The 25521-nt window shown below is 44.2% G+C and overlaps 1 protein-coding gene across 1 annotated transcript in view; it reads left to right on the top strand.

Annotated features, from left to right (window-relative positions):
- Positions 1-25521, top strand: part of LOC135915774 (uncharacterized) — a 122322-nt gene that overhangs the window by 55016 nt on the left and 41785 nt on the right. Inside the window, exon 2 of the mRNA XM_065448883.1 lies at positions 5623-5706. Coding sequence (XP_065304955.1) covers positions 5623-5706 — 84 coding nt within the window. The remainder of the gene's footprint in view (positions 1-5622; positions 5707-25521) is intronic.

Below are 25521 nucleotides of genomic sequence, written 5' to 3'. Positions count from 1 at the left end.
GCCTCTACCATTTGTCAGGAGGTTAAGGCCTCGTCAGGCGCTTAATTTTTTACTGTTTACTTCCAGCAGTAATACTGTTGTATTTTTCTTCGAAATAAACGTGTCTGTGGTGACTTAATATTATCAGTTTTGTTTGTTATTTAGATAATGGTCCTGCACTTCTTTGAAGAGAGAGAGCGAGAAAGAAAACGAAAGGCAGGGAGGTCAATAACCTACGCTGAGCAAAAGGGAAAGCCGGTAGAAAAAGTCAATGGAAAGGGAGAAGAAAATGAGTAACAAATGATGCACTCTCTCACACAACAACGTTAAAAGATCAACATAAAGCCTCAGCCCGGTCGTTTTTAAGTAATGCATCCGGGCTCTGGTGTCATTCTGTGGTGATGGTGGTCGATTACAGGCTTCCAATCTCTTTTGACGTGAGACATCTTTTTATTTTCGATCAGCATAGAGGGCTTGCTAGCATGTTACAAAATTAAGTAATACTATTACCGCTTATAGTTTCCCAACCGTACTACTCACGCCCCTTACTTTGGTATCGTTGTGTGGACAAATGAAGCCATTACTTGGTAATACATGAGTCACGTGCACACGTTTGCCATCGTTGTGCCGCGCACGAAGCAGTCCCAGCGAAATTCAGCTTCTCGTTTGGTCTTGAGAGAGGCGCTGCTCGGTAGTACGCTTGTCGATTCGAGCGGGAGTTCTCGCCATTAACTGAGCCGTCGTAGGTATATTCAATGAACTTCAAGCCTGTGCTGAGGAGGAGTTATAAGGCTCACACGGGTGCAATTTTTTGCGGTTAGCCGAAGGCTTCACGGGGCGAGACCGCTTAGTGTGCTACAGAGAGATCACACAACACTACAAACTAGGGCGGGTTAAATATCCTCCGGCTGATGCATCCTTAAACAAGAGCCAGGCCTCCACTTGGCGTCGCCTGCAAACCAACTCGTTTCCAAGCCCGGTGTCGTGCAGCCTCTACTACCCGGGTCAGTACTCTAGCCAGTGTAAGCTATGTAAAGCCAGGGCTAATCTTAACCACATTCTGTGGGAATGCCCACAGGCTCCCTCTGAGGGAAGAATAACGTGTTTAGAACAATGGGAGACCTTATTACTCAGCTCCGATCCGGAGATTCAACTGAAGACCGTCCAACTGGCCGAAATCGCCGCTAGGGTCCAAGGACTCCTGGCCGTCGTCTAGGTGGGAAGACTTAAAGCCTTCCCTACATCTGTTGGACAAATAAAGTTTTACAATCCAAATGCGGTTATTTGATGGTCACTGAAGACACTCGGGCAACAAGATGGAAGGATGCCATACCGCGTTCGCCACCTTTGACGACGGCGGGCTCCCCCCGAATAGTGAGCGAGCAGCATTGCAAGATTAGTGCAGTGATTAGATACAGTGTAGATGAAGATACAGATTAGTGCAGATTAGATACAGTGTAGGACACCCACCAGCTGTATAGGATAAGCAAATCATGCAAGCTTTGTATTCCTTGATAAATATCACTTTTGTATTTGTTAACGTCATTACTGTAACCTAGCCCCCATACACCCTCAGCATCACGCACAAAGCGTTTCACAAGCGCCACTACAGCTTCCACGATACAAACTGCCCGATTTCCCCCCTCGCTTTGGACATTTTGTCGCCAATCGGCTTAAAGAAACACACAAGCCCTATTTTTTCATCATCGAAAGCTAAGTAGTAGATAAGGATGTGTACTATAATCTCATCACGATAAGAAATGTTACGTGGGATATTGTTCATCATGCTGATACAAAAACAATCGACGCCTCCAGTGGTATACTCGCCAAACTATGCGCATGTTTATTAGCAGTTTTTTGGCGAGTGCAAAAGTTTAATGAGTTTCGCAGTCCTTAGTTCTTTAACAGCAAACGTTTTGCAAACACTACGCCATTCTTCGCTTGACTTATTTGTAAAGTGAGTGCTTTAAAAAATTTGTTACTGAAGTGTGGAAAACAAAATTAAGATGGGCAATAAAGGCGACATTATGGTGGCAAATGAGTTTCGCGCCTTTCACGGCAGTAACACGTGGTGGAAAATTATGTGTTGAAATTCTAAGCTATAAATGATTGAAATAGTATGCCGAAATACTTTTCCTTTAAAAGCCCACTCCGCGTGTCGAAAAAACAACGAAATTGTTTCCATTGCTATGGAACTTTGCAAAACATGACTGAATACACATAGACACCGCGCAGGTGATGTGAGCGTGCCGCTTTATTCGTTGCCTTTGGCACCTGCAGTTCCGGCACCTCTTTTAAGTGTCACCTTCTGCCAACAGGCCCACAACCATAGCGATGAGCCTAATGCGATGAGTCAGATACAATAACTTGGGTCATTTGCAATGAAGTGGTTGAAAGTATATGAACAGCACTTGCTGTATACTAATCTCTGAGCAGCCTGATTGCCAAATATCACTCGCTTGCCTATTCACAGCAAACTTCTACCGTGGGGAGCAAATAATAAATATGCTTTAAGTTGAAATAGGCGCAATTTATCACTCCCACATTCACGCACACTCCCACACACGCGTGCATTCAAGAACACCCCACACACACGACGCTTGAGTGTATGAGTCTGTGGCTGTGTGCATAAATGCGGGAGTGATAAATTGCACCTAATTACTTCAATATAACGAGTTACCAGCTAACCCAACAGCAAGTTGTCCTATGGTTTATGTTGTATGTTTATGCACTCTATCATGCAGCGAGTGTCAGAAGTCGAGTGAAAACATTCGCGACACTGCGAATACTACAGGGTGAAAATCCTCTTGTGTAGTTCCACTTAGTCGCGTGTTGGAACACAGTTGAAACACTATGTCATTTCTTAGGCGCACTGCACTCTCTGTTATTGATTCTTTGTCTGCTATGCTTCCCAATTGACGACACTTCGTGTATACGGTAGCCAACAGGGCATAAACCTGGAACTTCCAGCCTTTTCCTGCGCTTCGTTCCTTTCCGCCCTTCCAAAGGCCGCGTTCTCTGCCACCACTCGAATCTCTTAGGCATTGCTACTACGTCGCTCTCCTTTCGCTTCATTATGCTAAAACTCGTTGTCACCTACCCAGCCCATGAAATGATTTGATACATAGCGACAAACGCCTACTCCTTGTCGGCGAAAGTTCAGTGACCTGTTCAGCTCTGTTATGCGTGGGGCAATGCAGTCGGACACCTTTCGACGCCCATTGACTGGGGTAGCTGTGATAAGGTGCACGTATGCCCTTAAACGGAGGGGACGTGCGTCAATTTTCGCGTCAATCTTGTTTCATTCCTTTGTATGAAAATCGCACGAAAGGTGTCAGCTATAGTGTTGGCGGCAGACAAGCTGTCGCAGAGGCGTCGAATATTTTTTTAAAACACGATGCAGTTTGATATTAACAAACGGAGTTAGCCTGAAACAGAAGCAAAGAGATAGAGGAGATTGTTAATTGGCCTGTTGCGGATTATCTACGATTACGTGTAAATGCAGTGGTTCATCTCTTCCAAGTAAGTTAATAACTGAACAATGCAGGAAATTTCTCTTGTTCATTTGATAAGGAAGTAAGTGATTAATAGATTATGTACATGTCGACAACCCTGGTATTATCAAATATAGAAAAAAAATCTAACTGAAAGAAATTGCAGTTTCGCCCATAATCCGAAGCAGTGACGCTACAGCCGGCGCAGTATTATATCGTGATACCTACAACGTGCACTGCCGCTCAGCGTGGGCAGTGGAGATGACTCCTAAGCTTGGCTAACGCTTGTGCACTGACAGAGTGCCCGAGTCTTGGGTTTCCTTTCTCTTGGACGCTGCCATGCCTTTAGTCGCTTTCACCTCTCCTGAATGAGGCCAGTGCTTTCATCTTTCTTCATTGCAGATGGAACGGGTGTACGACATTTAGAATTTTGTTTGTCGTCGTCACAAGGCTTAAAACTGCCGTAGGTTGGTGCATTGCAAAACTGCTCCCGATGTATAAGAATCGCATCGATGTATTTAGGCAACGGTATTCAAGCCGTTGCCTAAATACATCGGTATTCAACGGCATTTACCTGTATTCAACGGTATTTTTATTCAAGCAGAGCCGGACAAAATAAAGAAAACTGGCCTGACAGTTGTTTAACGTTTCCTGACAGCGAGTGCCTAGATGGGTTAGGGGATGAACAATACGACAGAAGAAACTAAGATTTTTATTCAGAGAGAAATGAATGCAAAATAATATATAAAAGAAGAAAATACAACCTGTGCATGTTGTGCGAGCCATTTGCTAACACCGTGACGGCATAACGAGTATGATGGAGGTAACGGCCAACGCTTCGCTTAGCGGGGTGGGCGAACTGGGGGGGGGGGGGGGGCGATTTTGAGCTTGTGTGCCACTCTAGCGAGACAACCAACCCATATGCTTGGAGCCGAAAGCGCGTCTGAACATTTACGGTTGCTTTCAATGCTGCAATATTTCATTTCATTTCTTGATACTGTGAATACCATCAGGGATTGTAACAGGAAGGGCTGTATGCGATACATAGGAACATGGTATAAGGTGTTACATACTAAATCTTATACAATAAAGAATATTGAGAACAAAGCCAGTCAATTTAGTAACAAACACAAGAAAATTAGTTTACAATGACGATCTATTATCGTAACTTGCATTGTCTTTTTCTTACTGTAGAAAAAAGAGAAGTGGCATTACCAAGGTATGTAATGCGAGTCTCGAGTCTCTCCATAACAACCATTTTTCTATCCAAACAGAAGAGTTTTCAGTGGAGAAGTTGTGCCCAAGCTTGTACAGTATTGTTGGAGCCAGTGTCGTATAGTATGAGCAGGGTCCTTCAATATTTTTGTTCTGGTCATGAAACTCCAGCGTAACGTTGTGGAAACGTTTCGTATAGCACCCGCAATGGAGGCACCTCGGAGCTGGCGTAGATGGAAGGGCACCTGAGCGGATGCTGGACGAGAACCTCCTACGGCGTTCCATACGTACGCCGACTATTGCGCAAGGGCCAACTACCATTTATAGACGTGTAAAGATTGTCAGCGGCACGTGCAATTTGCCGCTCCATTTCTTAAGCAGTACTCAAAAATTTGAACTGGACAATTTCGAAACTATACGCGAATGCGTTGTTTTGTTTCTGAGTATGCCTGTATTTGTAATCGTGGCTTAAAAGAGAATACAAAATATACACGTGGCACCACTCAATGCTTAGAAGCCGGCAAGGGAGCGATTACAGATCTCACTTTCATGTATTTATGCGTAGAAGGCCTTCGCAGCTGTTTTCTGTTCGCGTTTCGATTTTTCTTACAATAAGAATTATATGGACACTGAAACGCATTTGGAGGAGGATACCCGGCACTGCAACAATGATGCCGCTCACGTTGTTTTTACTGTTTTTTCAGGCCAGCGGTTTCCCTTGCCTGAAGCTTCCCCTTGGTCAGAGTGAGGCTTTTACCATTCATTGGTTGGCCGGCAGTTCATCTTGAGCAGACGTTTGAACCAACGCGCTGCGGAACGGAACGGATGCGGCGTGGGATTTGTGGTTGTGTGCAGTTCAGCTGAGTTCGGTCAACGTTCCATACCAGTCTACGAACAGTGGCAGTGCTACGAGCTTATCATCGAGCAACATAAGGGAGGCGTCTACAGTGCGTCGTCGGGGCATGGAACCGGCACGGCAACGATATTGCCACCCACGCCATTTTTACTGTTCTTTCAGGTTAGTGGCACAAAAGTGCTTTATTTGCCTGTGGTGTTTGTTCTACCGGTTCCGCCCCAAGCAGTGCCCTGTGTATCAAAAATGTTGTAAGCTCAGGCGACAGTCTAAATGTCGTTTCCGTCTTTTACGACGTTATGCCTTGTACTTTCTTTTGCTCTTTTTGTACGGAGACATCGAAATTAACCCTGTAACCACAGCTTTGGAAATACTGCAGCTGCTGTTTGACTGTCAGAAAGACATTAAAATGAAACTCACGACTATCGAGGTAACCCAGAGAGAGAAGAAGCATGCCATAGAAGGCCTTAGCAGACGCGTCATCACTTTCGATCAGTTTTCGAAGTTTTCGATCAGCATTGCGGAACCGTCAGTGGGTGCAAGAACGAATGTGATAATAAGCATCGATTGACTAACTCATTGCCCACAAAATTCGATAATCTGGAGAGCCAGAGTCGGCATTGCAATTCGGTTTTCTACCGCATCAATGAAAGTGATAATTCCGAAAAGAGTGGAGATTCTTGAACTAAATGAAACTAAGCTGGGCTTACGTAACTTGTTAGCTGAATGTGCGCAATGGCTTGGATAGTTTCAAAATGGTAAAAATCGTCTTTTGATAGCAAATTTTACCTCGCACAAAGAAAAACAATTAACGTTAAAAAACACCTAAAAGTTGAAAAATTGCCAGTTTTCTATATCTGAAGACCTTTTTTATGTAGTACGCACCAAAACAAAACCCTTGCGGGATTTTTCGAAATCACACAGGAAGCTTGGCGATGAAGGTAGCCTTCCACACGACACTTTGTTCAGTCGAACGAAATATGTCTAGAATGCTGAGCTGAACCTAGTTGTTTCCCAGAAGTGACCACGTGCATCTAACGATGACAAGGTTTTTTTTTTCTTGTTGTCGAAATGTGTCAAGAATAAAGCTGTCAAACTTAGCATGCGGTTTATCTTGATTAATCCTTCTATAATTTTACCAAGAGAGTCCTGGCAAAGCGAAGATATAGTTGGCAATGAGGTAGTTTGACATAGTTACACGTGTTGCAGAAATTATCAGAATTCTCGAGGTGGCAGTGATTTGTCCACTCTGTGAAGGTGGATGACCAGCAAAGCTGCTAAGCGGATGACACGCAGAGGACCAAGAATAAGGGCGCGTTACAGATCCCCGAGCCCACAGGGGCATGTGCCACAGCGTGGACCCTTTCTGCACATCACCAGGATAGGCCCACATGATGATTTGCTTTTGTCAACATCTCAAAGGACATATTTTTTTCCATTTTCTAGCCACAGACAGCTTCGCTGTAAAAGTAATCTCATCTGTCTAGCTGTCCGTTCAAGTCCGAGAATAGGGGGCTATTTTCTGTGAACTGACGCTTTCCGATAAACGTAATTTGACTGCGTCTAATTTTTATAGACCACCTGATTCCTCTGTTGGTATATTATGTGAGCTGAGATCCGCAGTTAAAGCTGTATGGGTGCACGACCTGGTTATAGGCCTTGATATTAATTTCCTAGTCTTCTTATAATATCTCCCACCCCGTTTATCTTGCCCCAGTGTAAGGTAGCCAACCGGGCTCAGTCCTGGTTAACCTCCATGCTATATATATTTCCAAATGCTATATGGAACGATCGGGGCTCACTAAATTTCAAATGAGGGTGACTTGTGGCAGGAAATGGTCCCTGAACGAACTAGCGGAAATCATGTTCTCAACCTGATGTTAACAAATCGACCACAATTGTTAACTACTATGGTTGTTCCTGGAATCAGCAACCGCATTGTTGTTTTATGTGAAATGGAAATAACACATGTAAAACCTGCGTACAGTGTGCCGAGACATGTGTACAACTATTCAAAAGCGCAAGTTGATAAAATAAATGAGGCTGTGAACTGGTATTATACTGTTTCTGCAACAAAAACTCAATATAAAAATACAGATGAAAATCGGGCTTGTCTCGAAATCAAAATGCTAGAGCTTCGGCAGCGTTTCATATCATGTAGGCTGCTAAATGAAAGACAAAGTACAAGTAAGGCTTTGTTTTCAAAAGCGTTGCCCAGTCTCAAACAGTAACGGCAAATATTTTATCACAATTTTCTCCAAGTGCCGTCAATCGATAACAGAAAGACGTTGAAAGAAATTACGTCAGAAATGAAGGCAATATGCGTAGACAAGAATGCTTTTAGTGAGTCTCTCCAGCTGAGAATCGAAGATGACCCCAAACAATTTTAAAGCAGACGAAAAAAAAAATTGAAACATTCGATCATTCCGTCACTTGTCTCTGGAGGCGGTGTCGTATTTGACTACAAGCTAAAGCAGAATGCTTTATTCAGTATTTTGCTTCCGTGTTTTCTTCCGTGCTTTCTAAAACCGCGATGGACACAAAAGTACCTCACAAAGACTGAAGGCCCCGATTAACCATATGGATGACGTTGTTATCAGCACACGTGGCATAAAACTGTGCTTTTAAGATTGACTGTTACTAAAGGCGGAGGACCTGATGGTTTCACAACTTCCTTCTTTAAAATTTGCGCCCGACCTATAGCTTCTTTTTTTCAAGATATGTTCTGAATAATACTGGCAGAAGCTTCCCTGCCCAATAATTAGAAGATTGGTGCAGTGTTTCTAATTGATAAATCTGGTCCTAGAAGTGACGTAAATAAATATCGAGGTATTTTTTAACGTCTGTTCCATGCACAGTGTTAGACTACGGTTTATACTCATGTGTTGTCGCACATATCAATAAGCCTTCCCTGTTTAATTCCTTTAAACATGGCCTCCAAAAGAATGTACCTTGCGTAACACAACAATTGAATTCACTCGTGGTATTGCCAGTGCTATGGAGGCACGATTTTCTATAGGCGGTATATTTTTAGATTTCAGGAAGGCGTTAGACACTGTATCCCATTCTTTAATAATTGAAATACTTCATACATACAATATTATTAGAGAAGTTATAGCATGGATTGCCGTATACTCAAAACTGCTTAAGCAGTACGTAGGAACGGTTCTGAGTCGTAAAGAAGAGAAGCTACTTCTGGCGTCCCTCAGGGCTCAGTCCTGGGGACACTTCTGGTGCTTTTCTTTATCAACGATATCAGTTCAGGAGTCCTCTTACATTTGAGATTGTCCGCTGATGATTGCCTTTTGTACAAGTCTACTGCGTAGTTGTGAAAATGGCTGCCATATTAAAATGGGACTTCAGCCGTATTATTCAATGCTGCTTTAAATGGAAATAAATGAAACTTTAAATGGAAAAGGAAAGAAAGAAAGAAAGAAAGAAAGAAAGAAAGAAAGAAAGAAAGAAAGAAAGAAAGAAAGAAAGAAAGAAAGAAAGAAAGAAAGAAAGAAAGAAAGAAAGAAAGAAAGAAAGAAAGAAAGAAAGAAAGAAAGAAAGAAAGAAAGAAAGAAAGGACCATGAGGTTGGATCTAGCTAAGGCAGTTCTCATGTCATTTAAGAAGAAAAAAAAACATCTGTTTCAGTATACCTTAGGTAATATTGCCTTGCCACTAGTGTCTGTATGTAAATCACTAGGAGTTTACCTTACCACTCATTTAAAATAGCATCACCACGTTGATCATGCAAGAGCGAGTTCAGACAAGTCATGCGTTTTTCTATGGCGTCATTTCAGTATGGCTATTGGCAAAGTTTCAGTATGACTATTAAAGAGAAACTCTTCAAGACGTTCGTCAGATCGATTTTAAAATATAAATGCGAGGTTATGAGAGCCACCGATGCTTGGTGGCAAGCAACACCTTGAAAGAGTACGACATTTGACTGCAACATTTGTTACTGGAAATTATGGTTTTACCTTTAGCGCTCCACATTCGAATAATAATTTAGAATAGGAGTCTTCTGAAAATCCCAGGAAGAAGCTTTGTTTAAAACTTTTTCAGGCTATCTTTCACTCAACAATGGGTATGGCGAAGCAACAGTACATGCTTGAGCCTTATATGCATGAGTTTGAGGCGACTATGCCCATAAGGTAATAAGGTACGAGAAATATTGTGTCGCACATAACTACGCAGGACGTCCTTTTTCCCTCAGACAATACGTGAGTGCAATAGACTACCATCTTCAGTGCTTGATGTGATACCGGATGATACGTTTTATGCCTGGTTAGATTTACGCGACATTACTTATGCTTTTTTTCTCTGCATACTATGTAATTCTTTTATGGTGTTGGGCTGTTGAGCACAAGGTCGCGGGATCGAATCCCGGCCACGGCGGCTGCATTTCGATGGGAGCGAAATGCGAAAACACCCGTGTACTTAGATTCAGGTGTACGTTAAAGAACCCCAGATGGTGAAAATTTCCGGAGTCCTCCACTACGGCGTGCCTCATAATAAGAAAGTAATTTTGGCACTTTAAACCCCTTTATTTACTCTTTTAAACTATGTAATTCTTTGATAATTTTGTTTACTTTTTGTACTGTACTACTTATTTCGAAGTCATGGTGCACGAATTCACTTGATGTTATGTATCCCCTCCCTTCGCCTAGAATGCCTGTAAATGTGCTGGAGGTAATGCACAAACAAACAAAATAAAATAAAACTGTATCGTTGCTGTCGGCGTCGCAGTGATGTTCTGTATAAGGCACAAATGTGACAACATCGTGGCCGCGCGCCGTACGCTGTGTGTGCCACTGTGTGTGCGAAGGTGAGCCGTGGATAGTGGCTCGACCTCCCGCGCTCAAGGGAGGAAGGCGCGGAGTAAGTACATCGTCGTTCATCGGGAGTAAGTCACCGAGGACCGTTCTACTCCGGTGGTGGCTGCGTACGGCGCGGCTCAGCGCGACCGCGGGGATCGTATTTTGAAAGCCATCTGCGATTGTAAGGAGTGCCTAGCTGCACCGAGGGCTTATAGCTTCGTGTACGTTGTGTTCTCGCTGCTTAATTTGCGTTGAAGCGAGAGGCAGCACGAAGGTTAATACGCTCGCTACGGCTGCCGTATTTCTTCACGCCAGCGTTTGACAGCTAGGGTCCGTGGTCATCGTGTAAAATGTGTTCATGTCTGCCCGTGCCAGCGTGACATCGTGCTTGTTAAATTAGTTAGTAAGCGAATGTTTACGAGCTTTTACGGCCGATGAAACTGCTATGTTTGCTCCGTATGGCTGCATAATAACTTTCTATCGCAATCGGTGCTTGGCCTTTCTGGCGAAACTACGACATTTTGGCAAAGTACGTTTCTCCTCGTATAGTGACACCAATGCTTCGCCAAAGTGACAATGTATAATATTGCATCTTAGCCTGTGGGTCAGTGTGGTTGCAAGGGTGCCAACGAAAAAAAAATATCTTTGCTTACGAGGGTTGCAATGTGGGCTTATTGGTAATGCACTACCCTACACCGCTTGAATCTTTGCTTAGTTTGCCTGCCCACACGGACCTACGAGACACGTGGAAGCTATCCATTTCATGGCAAGAGACTCTTGCCTTCATTTTTAAACGGAAACGTCACTTGTCTAAGCCAAAAAATTGTCTCGTCAAGTGACACGGATTACCCGCTGACACCTGATTTCACGTGTCAGTGGACGCATGAAATAACACGAAGCAAGTGTTAGGTTAATATAAGTACCACATATCAAGTACTTCCAGAGCTCAGGTTGTCTAATTTCCTAGTTATGCGGCCCCCACTCGAGGTATGTAAAAAGTACCACTTTTCTCTGCATGCATCATCGCGTTTTGCTTTATGGGCGCCTGAGTTTCTTACCGGTATATTACCGGAAGAAACTCACCGTGCATTACCGGAAACTCACGGTGCAAACTTACCGGTGCATTAGCGGAAAGCAAAGCTTTCCGCTAATGCAGTGTACCGAGCGGCAACCGGGGGGCGACGACGAGATGTCATTTGCAGCCATCAGAAAAATGGGATTCTTTCAACTATATTGCAAACCAAGTACGAAATACGTACACAGTAAAGAGAAATTGAGCAGTCACTAGTAATCAGCGAGGATGATGATCGCCGTAACCGCGTAATGAATCGGTTCCATAGGAGCATTCGTGTTATACCACTGCTCGATACGCCTACTTCCCGGTGAAAACAGGTGCAAGAAAACAGAAATGCTTCCTCCGATGATAACAAAGTTTTTGCTTGTCGTTTTGTAGCGTCTACATCGAGTGAAATGACGTCTTCTCCAGCATATAAGTTCAGCGTAGCACCAGCTTCTCAAGAGCGCTGGGTTGGCGCTTCGCGATAATGCTTTAACGCGATGCAGTGGTAAAAGCAGGACTCATTCCATAAACTGTGCCTTCCTGCACGCATGAAGTAACCATGAAACATTTTTTTGCAAATCTTGAGGCAACGTAAAGTTGGGCGTTCAAAATTGTGGGCAATCGCTATAGCTTGAAGGATGATAATAGATAGGCAAGCGCGTTCTCATTTCTCATACAAGAGCCATTGGCATACACGAAGAAGCCCCACTGAAAGGCGTCACATAATGCCTCAGTGAAGTTCTACTGACTGTGCTTCACAATAGAATTTAATGCAGATGATATCGGTTCCTATATCTGCGATGCAGTTTATCCATATGTATTTTGTCATACAGGTCATAACAAATAAAATGTATGCTTTGCACACAAAAAATATACGAAAACAAACTGAGCTGCACACTAGTGTAGAAATGCGCTTTTCCAGACGTTATTTCCATATGCCGATAGGATGCATAAGGTTGCCGCCAAAGTCATCACTTGCCCATCATCGAGGTTCTTCGTTCTGTACCTACAATAGTGTGTCACCTCGACACAAAGATTTATCATTTTTACTTACGTAGGCCTTTTGTTTCATACGTGTGTCATCCTCGCCTATTTTCATGCATCATGTGGAATGCATTCCTTTTTTATAAGTATCATCCTTGTGCGCTTATAATCGCATCCATAAACACAGTAAACAAATTCTTGAACCGTGGGTCTATTTAGGAATCAGGAAAATGTGTGGTGGACCTTCTCCACGCCTTAGTGCGCCTAACCGCGGTGGTGCAGTGGCCATGGCGTTACGCGGCTGAACTCGACGTTGCGGGTTCAATAGCGGCCACGGCTGTCGCATGTCGATGGCGGCGGATGAAAAAACCCTTGTTAACGCGCGTGTTGGCTGCACGTAAAAGAAAAACCGGGCGGTCAAAATTATTCCGGAGTCCCCGACTACGGCGCGCCTCATAATCAGTGTGGTTCGACACGTAGCACACTACAAATTAAGCTAACTATAAAGCTTTGGTGTACTGTACATACAGTTTCAGTGTGTTTCATACTATACATCGAAATTTCGTTCACGCTCGTTATTACTTCTATTCGGTTTTACTGTTCCAAATATATTGCATGTATTATCTGTAAATAATTTTCATAATCACTACTATGTGAAAAGAAATAGCCATCGTCTTTTTAATGTATCTCAATTTGTTTTACTTCATTTCAATAAACACAGGCCTACCTATATAATAAGCTCATGTTATTCCTTACAATTATATGTGGGGTAAGACGATATGGAGATTATATAAAATGTGCATTTATTAAGAATACTGAACGGCAGCGTTCATATATAGCAGTTTCACATGCGATAGCCACAGCATTCGCCTCGTGCCTGGTCACTTTAGTGAGCGTGTTCATTTTGAATCCGCCTTTTTGATTCCACACCATATAGACTTCACGCAGTTCGTACTTGAACCAAGTCTATTTTGACAAAGTCTCATTACGTTGATACCTCCTTTACTGCTATTTGACATTTCCGCCTGTTACCTACGGTGATAAAGACCCATGTACACAAGGTAGTTTGTGCGCTAGAGCATGTAAATGGACGTGCCGGATAATCTCACCGGCTAAACATACATAAAGTTACCGAAGGCTTCGAGTCAAGGAAAGGTGTACTTATTAAAAAAAATATTCGTGAATAATAGAGTTGTTGTTATAGAATTATAGCCTCTAGAGTTGCGTAAGGGATGACGGCCAGCCCCAGATATCCATCTGAAGCTTTTCAAGTCCCCTCTTTCCATCAACACAGCCCCGAAAGACAGTTTCAAGCGCGAGAGTGACAGCATAGCAGGAAAGACAAAAAAAAAGTAAGGATGCAATGAACGAAAGGAGCAACCTGACGTAACGTCATTAGCGGTTTGTGATGCCAAAGGAAAACCCTGCAATGATGGACCGCCCGACAGTTGCCATTAACAAGAGTGCTTTCTTTGTTGTATTGCCGCAGAAACCGCGTGTGCCCAAATCAAGCTAGTACGACGTGTCTTGTGAGATAAAGAGGTACGTCGTGTCCCGCGGCGACACCTTCATTTGGAAGGCTTGCTCCTCCTTTTACTTCGACAGCCCTAGTTGCCAGGCAACACATCTGCGTACGAAAATTGTGTTGGTATAAAATATCTCTCTCATTGATTTTTTCTAGGCTTAGGACACTAAAAGCAAGACAATTTAGGCCCGCGAGGCATCGTGTGCTGAATGGCTCGCAAGCTGCGGGCTTGGGTTCTGTTCCGCCTTGCTGTGCATCTTGTTCACCCGCCTCGGATTTGCACCTTTTCTCACATTTTAGATAACTTTCGTTTCTTAAGATTTCCTCAGAGTTGTCACTGGTGCGGAGGAATTGCCCGTAAGTTTAAAAAGGATAGATCCTCCAACAGCCACCCGCACGTTCTTCCTCCTCCTCTTAGAAGAAATTAATGTTCTGGGATAAAGTGTGTGCGTTGGGAACATCGAAATGTGGGGTGTGTCTACAGAAACTACTTCACTGTTTTCCCGTCCGTACCAAGGAACGCTGATCCTAGACGTTGCGTTGAACGACAGCCGAGCTCCGGGTAGTAACCAAGCTTCTGCGCTGTCGAAGAGCGCGAAGAAGCAGCTTTATTTGTACGTCTGCTACGTCAGCGGAACGAAATTGTGACGGCTACTTTGCCACTGTGATTCGATCGAGTTAGATGGCGGACAGGCTATAATTTCACTACCTGTATGGCGGCAGTGTACGAGCTAATGCAATGATGCAATGATTGCTTGTCTGTCAGTGTCCTTGCTTGGCTGCTTGCTGCTCCGCACGAAAAGAGTGGCCTAGAAGGTTCGAGAAGAGCATTAGAGTTTTGCTGTCTTACTTGTTTCAAATGACTCTTTTCTTTCTTTGGACGTTTCTTTGAAGGCTAAAGCGAGGCTCGCACTAAGGCCGAGCTCCCCTGTGCCAATCGCGCCTCGAAGCCTCTATAGCCCAGTTTAACTCAGTTAAGATGTGCCTTTTGCGACAAGTGGAGACATGGTTAAATTTGATGCTAGAGACAAGTGAATTTTTCGCAACCTCTAAGTGTAATGATTTATTTGCTCAGTGTGCAATAACGCGAATAGCCGCGTTTAAGTTAGTTTGGACGTTAATTGATACGGACTTGTCTACAGGTCCCTCTGGCCTGTTACACACTAAAACTGCAGATGACGTTGGCGCTGTTGTTGCTGATAACGAAATCCTCTTATGCTTCTAAGACTGCGCTCTTGCTATTTCCCTAAGAAGGCAACACATCTAAATTCACAAGCATGTCCTCCCTTATTTTGAAAGCGAATGGCACTGAACTTGAAGAGAGAGGATATTTTAAAGTTTGTCACTCACAGAAAGGCAGCTCTGTCATACGGGCTCGTTCACAGATCTCGTTAACAGCAAATAGATTCTGTATTGTCTTTATCGCTGCTTATTTGCTCCTTTCTTGAAAAGCTTTCTTTTTCGGCACAAGAGCCACCAAGTAATAAGACGCAATGTATTCTTAAATATTACTCCAGGCGGGGAGATATAATCCCTCCACTTCTATTGTAGCCCACGCCAATTAGATGCCATATTTTTTTAATGAAATGCACGAAGGGATGAGTCTCGCGTCAGATTGCTACGCTCTTTCTTTTTAATAGCTGCTCCATGAATTCTCGCAAGGGACTTCCGTAAAATGTATTTTTATTGCGTGCCATTAATTTTCCAGTTTGGCGTGATGTGCTCGCATACGTATGTGAAATGCGATGTAGGCTCAAGGGAGGTAACTTCAAAGTTTCATCTCCTGGTCACATCGTTTTTGCATTGAAACTTTTTTGTAAAGAGAGGGCAACTGATTCGAGCACCCGACTCATGATTAGTTATGCTGCTAAAATATACTTACGCTAGAAAAATTGGATATTCCTCAAAGGCAAGTGCTCAGTTATAGCGTATTTCTTGGCTTCCGCTTTAGTAACCCGCTTACTCAATATCTTGTTCTGGCATAGAGACTGTTCATTTAAAATGCAAGGAAAACATTTCTGCAACACATTGGTCACCTTTTACGTAAGCGAACAACGTTCACATTGCATTACTGGACTAGTTACAAAAGACAAAGCACAGACGTAGGTACAAGGGTGTGATAGGAGGATGTGGGCCCAGGCCTCAAGCACACAGGGATGGCACAATGAACACAGAGAGGCTTTAATGACACGGGGACGGGACTAGTATAACGTACACGATAACTCACACACAGTTCCTTTCATAAATGTCTGTCGCGTAAGTATCGTCGCGCTCAGAGTCAATGTAGGAAGGCGTCCGATAGTGCGTCGGTCTCACACACTCACGGCACGAAGAGGCGCAGAGATGAATCTCGAGCGGCGAGTGGCGCAGGTGTTGGAGGCCGGGGCGGGTATCCGGCACACGACGAGCCACTCGCGTGACAGCAGGGTCGGGACGTCGGCCCGCCACAGGGTAGACCGTTCGGAGGGCTTAGCTGCACCGGAACATGCCGGTGTCGGATGCTCGCCCAGCAGTGGAGCAGGCCGGTTGAAGACCAAGGACAGCCCGGCCTGTTCTGCCAGCACACCCAGGAACACCGGCCTTGGGTAGATGACTGCTCGGCTCGTTCGGAAGGCCAGCCCAGGCAGCTCAGGCAGATCGCATGGCTGCCGTCTCCGCCCAGACACCGGCTCTTCTCTTCTTCTTCGTCCGTCGCCGCCGCACAGCAATCACGCGCATTCGGCCGCGACATTCAAATAGTCCAAACTCCTATCACAAAGGGATACGCATATTTCCATGGCTTAGTTGGCGCCCATCATCCGGTAGAAGTCATTCCACATTTATGTCCAGAGAATGGGTGAAGAAAGCACAAAATAGAAAATAAGAAATTTTAGGCTAAGCAGTGGCACCAACACCACTTCTGTTCAATTTCGGTGTCCGCAAACTCGGGGATGCATGCAGAATTCAATATGTTTGTTTACCACTGTTTCGAATAAAGAACTTGGAATCTCATGAAAAATTGGATAAGTGGTGTTTACCCCAAGAGCGCTTGTGTAATTAAAGATGATAATGCGCAACGTATACAATGTCAATGAGAAGGAAAGGAATAAAATTAGCTGCATATAAATACGTTAGCCGTGATTCGAAAGGCGTCGATCAGGGGGCGTTTTGCATTCAAAGAAAGGCGAACAGCATAAAGGCGGGAGATAATTGAGCACACGTGCATTGGGTCAATGAAAGAGTTGTGTTCAAAATAGGCGCATGTTTACGAGCAAAAACAGCCCCAAGAAAGTTGCCGACATCTTTTTTTTTTCTATAAGTAAAAGTTCTTACTGGATTGTACGAGGTGTCGAGTCAGCATATTGCTGCGGTTAGCTTAGGTACTGCCATTGACAGCCCTTCAAGTGTGTTAAAAAATCATTTATACCAAGACGAGTGCTCACAGTAGCATGATTCTCAATAGCTATTTTCCAGTTTTTAATTACCGTCGAGAGCATTTGCAGGACGTTAGCAGAGCTTCGACAAAGCTGCTCAGCGAATTTTTAAAAGTGTTTTGCGTATTTTTCCTAACAGCCACAACCCTGTGCTATGAAAAATATGACCTATACCTGCTCTTTGTAATTTATTTAGTTGTTAGATGATGGAGCTGACGTGTTTTTTTGTTTTATTGCGATAAATGTTCCCGGTTCAACGGTGATATGCATGGTCCTATCACACGGGCAGGGGAAAATAGAAACAACGAAATTAGGAGTTTAAAAGCACACGTGTTAAGAGACCGAGTTTTTGCTTTGGCTTAATTTCGCGAAACTAGAACATTGGCTAACCCAAGGTAAACAGAATTCAATACAGGAAGGGGCGAAGACAAGCACCACGCTTGTCAGTCTTGTCCAGATGATTGCAGCATATTCCATTAGGCGAGTGAATGGCGCATAAGAGGTGGCGCTAAATTAACAACAGAATGATGTCACAGATAATTTTTGCATACTGCAAAAAGGTTACACTCACCGTAGAAGGCTTTCGGCAAAGTCAGATCTTTTGTACAGGCGAAAACTATCCATAGGAACAATATTGGATCCATGACCACCAGAAAAATTGCAACAGGTTGCCGGCAGTTTGTTAAAAAGCAATGAATATCAAAAGGTTGGCAGGCGCATTTATGACCTATTTCATATCGTTCCTTCTTCTTCTTCTTTTCCTTATTGTTCGTGCTCTGGTTCTACTGGAAAGCGGTGTACTCTTTTCCAGCGAAGCTGTATTTCCGTCGGGCATTTCCGTCGTCCGCGAATGACCCGCGAACTGGCTCGTTGGCGCCCCTCGATGCAACCACGCGGACACGCTCGTGCCACTGCTCAACGCGTTCGTCGTCGTCGTCTGGTTCCACAGCTGGCTCCGTTGCCGCTCATTGCTTAAGGGGGCACGAGGCATTCATTGGCAGGAGGAAACTATCGTCGTCATCATCATCATCATTATTATTATCAACTATCATCATCAGCAATGACTCGAACATCATCGTCTTCTTAGCTCCTCACTCTAACGAATAAAGTTCTCTCTCTCTCTCATCGTCTGTTTTTCGTAAACGTAGGTTGAACGTTGAAGCTATATATTGTTTCACAGAGACCATTGCCATGTCGTCATGTGGCAGTGCACCGTCGCGTTGTAAGAGAAGAACACGCGGACAACGTCTGCGAAATCATGCCCTGTACGACTTAAAAAACTAGAACTGCTTGGCGACCGGATGGAGTGGCACAATCGATAGCAGTCGCGTTATGGAGGCTTGGCGAATGGAAAGAGACTCTCTGAAACCGAGTGAATTCAGGAAATTTTGTGACTTCCAGCGGAAGCTAGAGCTTCGGCTTGATAAATGGGATTTGGAATCAATATCAACGCAATACGTTTTGGCGCAGTACGCATTTGCTCTCACTATGCTTTTTGCTTTTCTTGTAGCTACAGAGTGACACTTGCTCTAGTGTCACGCGACCGTATCAGGATCTGTTCGAAAGGAAGTAGTCGGCCATTTCCGTAAGCCTTCATATATATTCCCGTGCCGTGCTGTCAAGTGAAGTCTTACAATCGTTCTACGCATTGAAATATATATCCTTCCCGCAATGCTGGGATTTCGCTCTGACATATAACCTTTGAACAAAGTGGCGGCAATAAACAAGCGTATCATAAAGCACAAATTTAAACTGCAGCTGGTAGGGCGTTAGTTCGCTGCGAAATGTGCGGCTACAATTTTAGCCATAGGCTCGTTCGCAATATGGGTGGCACCCGGCACCACAGTGTGCGTGAGATTAGCAACTCAGAGTTTCGTTGGATTACATCTAGTCAAGTGTCTTGCTCGTTGAGAGTGTGTGCGAGTGCAAAACAGCCGGCGGCATTTACCACCTAAGCACTGCCTGAACGGGCCGGCGCGGCTAGAGCGAAAAAGGGAATCAATGTCTATCGCAAGGATAGCTCCGTGGCTTGAGCAGGAGCGAGCGTCTATGGGGAGGATCATGAAAAAAACACAAATAAAACAAGAACACTTACATAACCTGCCGGTCAAGCCAGCCTCGTGCACGAACTCCTAAAGATAGTTTACAGCACACAAGGCATCGGTATTTTGGTCCTCACCATAGCCAGTATTTCTTTTATCGCATGTCTTACCGCATGAGGTAGTGACAAAGACTGCGCTAACCCCTCATTCGGTGAGAGAAAAGGCTGATAAAAGAAATAAAGGCCGTAATGAGCACAGAAATAATATACGGAATTCTCTTAATAAATATTCTGGTCTAATAAGTTGTCGTTGTCCGTTGATTTAGCAGGAAGTCTAGTAGCAGAAAGCAGTTCAATCTAGCAAAGAAGAGCAGAATCAGATGCTGCCCGAATACATTGGGTTCAAGAACATATTCAAGTGCAGAATCTTCGAACAAACGCTGGACCTTTGGAATTAACTAATGTCTTAGAGGGAGAGCAAGCAAGGAGAGGTAAATGAGAGAGGTCTACCAGACTAGCGCCCAGTTTGCTACCCCACAATGACGTTAAAGGAAAGAGGTAATAAATATAGGGGAGAAAACGGAAAGAGTGATGACTGCATGCATACAGTATAGGACGCATAACTAGACTATAAACGCTCACTGAGAGCGGCGCTCTTGAAAAACTGCAGTAGCGCACGACTGGCGTCTTGTGACTGGGAAGCATCCGGCCAGGGTTGAATAATTTTCGTGTCAGAAAGTGTTCTAGATTCAAGCTGATGTAACGGACCTGCGCAGAGCGATACAACAGATGTCGTATTGAGGAAAAGTACGCAACAAGTGTTCGATAGATTCTTCTCTTGTTAGGTGTGTCGGCCATTGAAAAACGGTAAGGTTAAGCGTTTGTAAATGCCGCACCCAGCCATATGCGGTAGAGCATCGCCGCTTCAGAGGCTAGATGCCCCTTGCAGCAATAACACAGGGCCCATGGAGGACTGAAGAACCATAGGCGCTCTCTGCTTTGTCATTGCGAAAACACTTGCAGAGGTATAGGACTCACGCAAAGAAACATTATTCAGTGCTATTGCGCTTTATTGAAGATGTGCAATTATTGTGCTTAAAGAGCTTGTCATTGTGCGTAGCACCACAAATTGAGCATGTAGACATTCTGGTCGCGCTGCCATTGAGCGTCTTGTGGCTCAAAAATAGCGTCGAACTCTTGCGCCAGCTTATGGTTGCTGGAAGCAGATGCAGCGTGAAACTTAAACTGATAAGTGCGCGAAAGTAAACTAGAAAAAAAATACCGATCCAGCTTCCTCCCCGAATCTACATGACGTAAGGCTTGTTTGAGTTGGCCAGGTAGGAGCAGTAGCGGATGACCCGAACACATGTAGCCTCTTCGCCTGTAGCGACCTGTGTGACTAGGGGCTGGTGACTCAGGATACTTGTCGAGGGGAGAATGGTAATGAGAGGTGTGTCGCACAATGGGGATGTACGACTTATATCGAAATATATTCTCCCAGAAACCATCTCAGGATGACTGTCGAATTTAATGCTATTAGCATTCAAGCACTGCAGGGACAAATCGTGTCGCGACCACCGAATAGCGTCGTGCACTAGGCGTGTACTGCATACAGGCTCCTCCCTCACGTTTCCCTCTGCTCAGACGGCGTCATCTAGCAAGGCTGCCATGATGTCGACGCATGTAGCGTGTCGGAGCATATATTCATACACGATCGGGACATATATGACGCGAGTTTGACTCCACCCAGCAACGGGCAAACTCTAAAGATTTTTTTTTCGTTATTGAGGAGCCGCACATACCCAATGACCCAAGTAGGCGTCAAAGAGGTTCATCGAAGAATGGTCCAGTGGTGCCTACCGAGTGGTACATACCCAGTTCGCTGGTATAGGACACGCAGCAAATGACAATTGTCTATAGAGGCTATCACGTGCCACCAGTGCACAGAAAACAGGGATGTATCATTAACAATTTAACAATCATTTTAGATGCCTTCTCAAAGAATTTTTTTTTTCGTTTGGGGATATCGTAGCCTATGGGAGGAAACAAAATAGAGCGTCAGAAAACTTGAGCCTGTGGAAATTATGAAATAATAAACAAAGTGGTGGCACTAGAAACCTTAATGTGGCCCCAGAAGGAAGCTAGCTTTTGATGATTTTTAGATAACACAGCTCATCGAGTGATGGTGCGGATGCTGTTGCAGGCGCCCATGTAGCAGTCTGAACATCTTGAAGGGGAAGCGCAGGACGACGAAGACAAAATGCAGAAAACACGCGCCGTCAGCGTTGTCCTGTGTGTTTCCTGCCTTTTGCCTCCCTCGTCTTACACTGCCCCCGTCAAGATGTTCAACCAGTACCAACGCGCCCAAATGTCGATTCTTCTACACGTAGCCGGCATATTTCTGACCACCTTTTCTAAGATGGCAAGAAAAAAAAAGAAAAGGAAGAAAGATTGTGTCCTTTCTTTCGGGCTGTTTTATGTAAACGGGAGACCTGCCCAATCCATGTTTGAATCAGTCAGCGAACATCAGCACGGTACTAAGAACATGGTGAAAAGCGCACACTACCGGCGGTGTTTCCAAATGGCGACCCATAATTACACTTTTCTCACTGTTTAAACAGAAACAGCTTTTATTTATCTTAGCGTTGCCTATGAAAAAAGTACATCTTTTGAAACTGCTTCACGCTCGCAATATCCTGAGAAAGCAATCTCTCGCAATCCCTCGCAATCACTCTCGCAGTCTCCTGGGAAAGAAAAAGCAAAACGGAAACATCTTCGTGGAAATGAGGCAAATAGTGCGTTTCTTAGAACAACTCGAGAGTTACAGCGAGGTAGGCGGTTACTGTAAAATTTCGACACTGGCTTGTGAGGTAAGCATAGTTACTGGTGAATATCTTTTCTTGATGCATTTTTAAGCTTTTTATGTGGCATTCCTGCGTATTAAAATTTTTTATGCTTCCGGCACGGAAATTCTTGATTTTATTACTAAAAATAATCGCACTTCATAAGTAATAAACTTGGAGTCAGGTAGTTCAGTAGCGGGCATGGTGGAATGGTTTGTACAATAGTAGGTTGCTGAGGACAGCTTTGGAGCGTAACTCAAACAATACTGCTGTACATGAAAAAGAAACAAAATGAATTATCTAGAACACTGAATTACAGGTTCAAATTTGTGTTGTAAATGCTTGGTAAAATTTCCATGTAATCAGCGATGACAGGCAAGGAGGTAGTGTTTTCTCTCATATAGAAGGTTCAATGACTATTCTTTTTTCTTGGAGAAGTGACTTTTTGGAAGAGCGTAGGTTTGGGCACGTTGGTATTCCATAACTTTTACATCTTTAGCGCGCGAAAATGGGCGAGAGACAGAAGTACGAAGCGGACACAGTGCTGTGTCCGCGTCGTACTTCTGTCTCTCGTCCTTTTTTCGTGTGCTAAAAACGTAAACGACTTCTTGGAGTTAGAGAAGTAGTTTATGCAGTCTACGTCTCTTGACCATCAATATGTGGGGTGGATAATAATGTTATTCGATTATAGTACTGTCATGCCAATGAAAACATCCCTTCTCAACTGTCGCTGTATTTTTGTTTTGTTAATTGTGATGTGCCTCTGCTTATTCATAAATCAGATTCATAACCTTTATGTTGATTCGGCTCGATATCTAGCTAATTGTCCCTATCAGGCTCAGGCATAGAGGTTAACAGAATCCTGTTCTAATATCGCCAGCCCTTTTAAATATGAATGAGCAAAGCAAATCGATCTGTTTGCTAACCATCGCTTTTACTACGAACCTGCTCTGTCACGCAAGGCGCGGGTCTGCCCCAACAACCTTTATTATTATACTTTATTATTTAAACTGCGACTGCTTCTTTTAAGAAAGCAAGTGTATCGCAAATGTGCTTGAGAATGATTTTGTGCGGCCTTACTTTTTTTATGCTCCAGGCTGACAACGTGCTCCAATTTGCATATCAACAAGTAGTAATGTTATTTTTACAGGCAAGAAATGCTATTACCATTCCAAAAAGCTGAAGCCTGTCAGCGTCTCAAGTGAACTTCGCACACGCGATTTTAAATAAACATGCGTACGTAGTGTTGTTTAGCTACAAGCAGTTCAATACAAAAGACGCCTGTGCGGCGAACTTCGTGCTAAGTATAACGATTTCTGGAATTGCAGTTTTCTTTCCCGAATGCTCCGATTTCAAGAAAACAAAAGTATTGCATGCTTTCTTGAGCATGTAAGCATACGTTTTCCTCGAGGGAGACATCATGCAAATGCAGTGAACTTGCTGAATAGGGCACTTGCTCTAGAGGCTTAACTACCTCATGCTTTGTCCCTAAGGACTTGTGAGTAACCTTTTCTGGAGATTCAGTGACGCAGAGTACGCTGGCAGCAGGTACTTGGCACTATATACGTGCAAAAACTTGAACATTAAGAAACAGTTTATCAATGTCTTCAGGTAAGTTTATAACTCTGCGTCTTCGATCTAACTACGCCAGCGCCTTTGGGATGTGAGTTTTGCAGATCCAAAATAGAAACTCCACCTTTGTTCCTTTATGAAATAATTTTTGTGGGGAGTGATGAACGCTTGTTCTAACTACAGGCCGCAAAATGAGAGTACGCATTACAGCGCAAAGCATTTTTACAGCCGCACGGAACAATAAATATACGAGTATTACAGCTCCAGCAAAGCGGTGCATGGTGCAGTGAGAATGAAATACTTCAAATGAGGATGTAGCCTCAGATTGGTATAATTCATAGAAAAAAATACGCAGAACCAACACTCATGTTGAAGTTTCTGAATCGAAGCTTTATGAAGCGATTACTTAATTGTTAGGCAAATAATGCGATGCGTGCAGTTATCTTTATGGTCTTCTATACGGCATGTACTGCAAATAATGCGATGCGTACAGTTTATCTTTATTATCTTCTATATGGCATGTAATGCAATGCTTGAGTTTATTCAGTTTATCTTTAAGCTTTACGCCGTTCACAGCTGAGCCGAAATGTAAACCAAATGTAAACAAACACGCGCGCACGCATGCACGCACGCACGCGCGCGCACACACACACACACACACACACACACACACACACACACACACACACACACACGCACACGCACACACGCACACACACACACAGAAACACACACACAAACACACGCACGCGCACTCACACGCACACGTACACACACAAACACACACACACACACACACACACGGACACACGCACACGCACACACAGACACGCACGCACGCACACACGCGCACTCACACACACACACACACAGTAGGCAGCTACACACACAGGGGTAGGCAGGTAGGCAGGGCAGGGAATGGTACGGCAGGGCAGGCCGGGCTGAGCAAGGCAGGGCAGGGCAGGGCAGGACACACACATGCATCTTCCTTCTGGCTTCGTAATGAGCATATATGTACCGTATACAATGCGCTCTTGGTTAGCACTGTGATAAACCTCATCCCTAGCTGCAATGGCCACAGACATGGCGCAAAAGTGAAGAGTCAGACTGTCATCTGTGTTTCATCCGCCATAGACATAAGCTTTGGGTCTAAATGATAGAAATTAAAAGTAGCGCCTTCGCCAATCTACGATGCAAATAGTCTGTGTTCGTAGCGCAGCCACGCTTTTTTCCGACAAATGGCGCCGCGGACCACTTTATGGGTCGCGTTCTGGCCGAAATGGCTATAATCTCCTGCATCAGCACATAGGTCACGTAGTAGCAATCGACCCAGTTGGTATCGTGCACAGACAAGCAATCACTTAAGCCACTGGGGGACGGTGAAACACACGGGCCATAACGTATCTCCTCAAAATACTATAGGGTTCTATTTGCTGGCACGACGGTGCCATGAAAATATCAGCATTTTTATTTTCCGCACATCTTACACGCCAAAAGAAAGCGTCTATTTCTTTATTTGGATTGTGCGTAACGGCTTGTGCTGGCTTCATTCAACCTGCACGCGGCTAGGGCATCCGCGTTTACCAGCCTACGTTGAAGCGATGTCTTATACTTGAGTGTCTTAGCGTGACAGAAGCTTCTTTCAAATTCGCCCTCTGACGTACATCGAACAGATAGTGAACTTTGAAGCACACGATGCACTTGTTTTACGACAGAGCTCTCGTGTTCAAGG

Source organism: Dermacentor albipictus, chromosome 4 (assembly GCF_038994185.2).
Source record: "Dermacentor albipictus isolate Rhodes 1998 colony chromosome 4, USDA_Dalb.pri_finalv2, whole genome shotgun sequence".
NCBI lineage: Eukaryota > Metazoa > Arthropoda > Arachnida > Ixodida > Ixodidae > Dermacentor > Dermacentor albipictus.
Note: the sequence above shows the minus strand (reverse complement) of the source record. Positions and strands in the feature narration are given on the sequence as shown.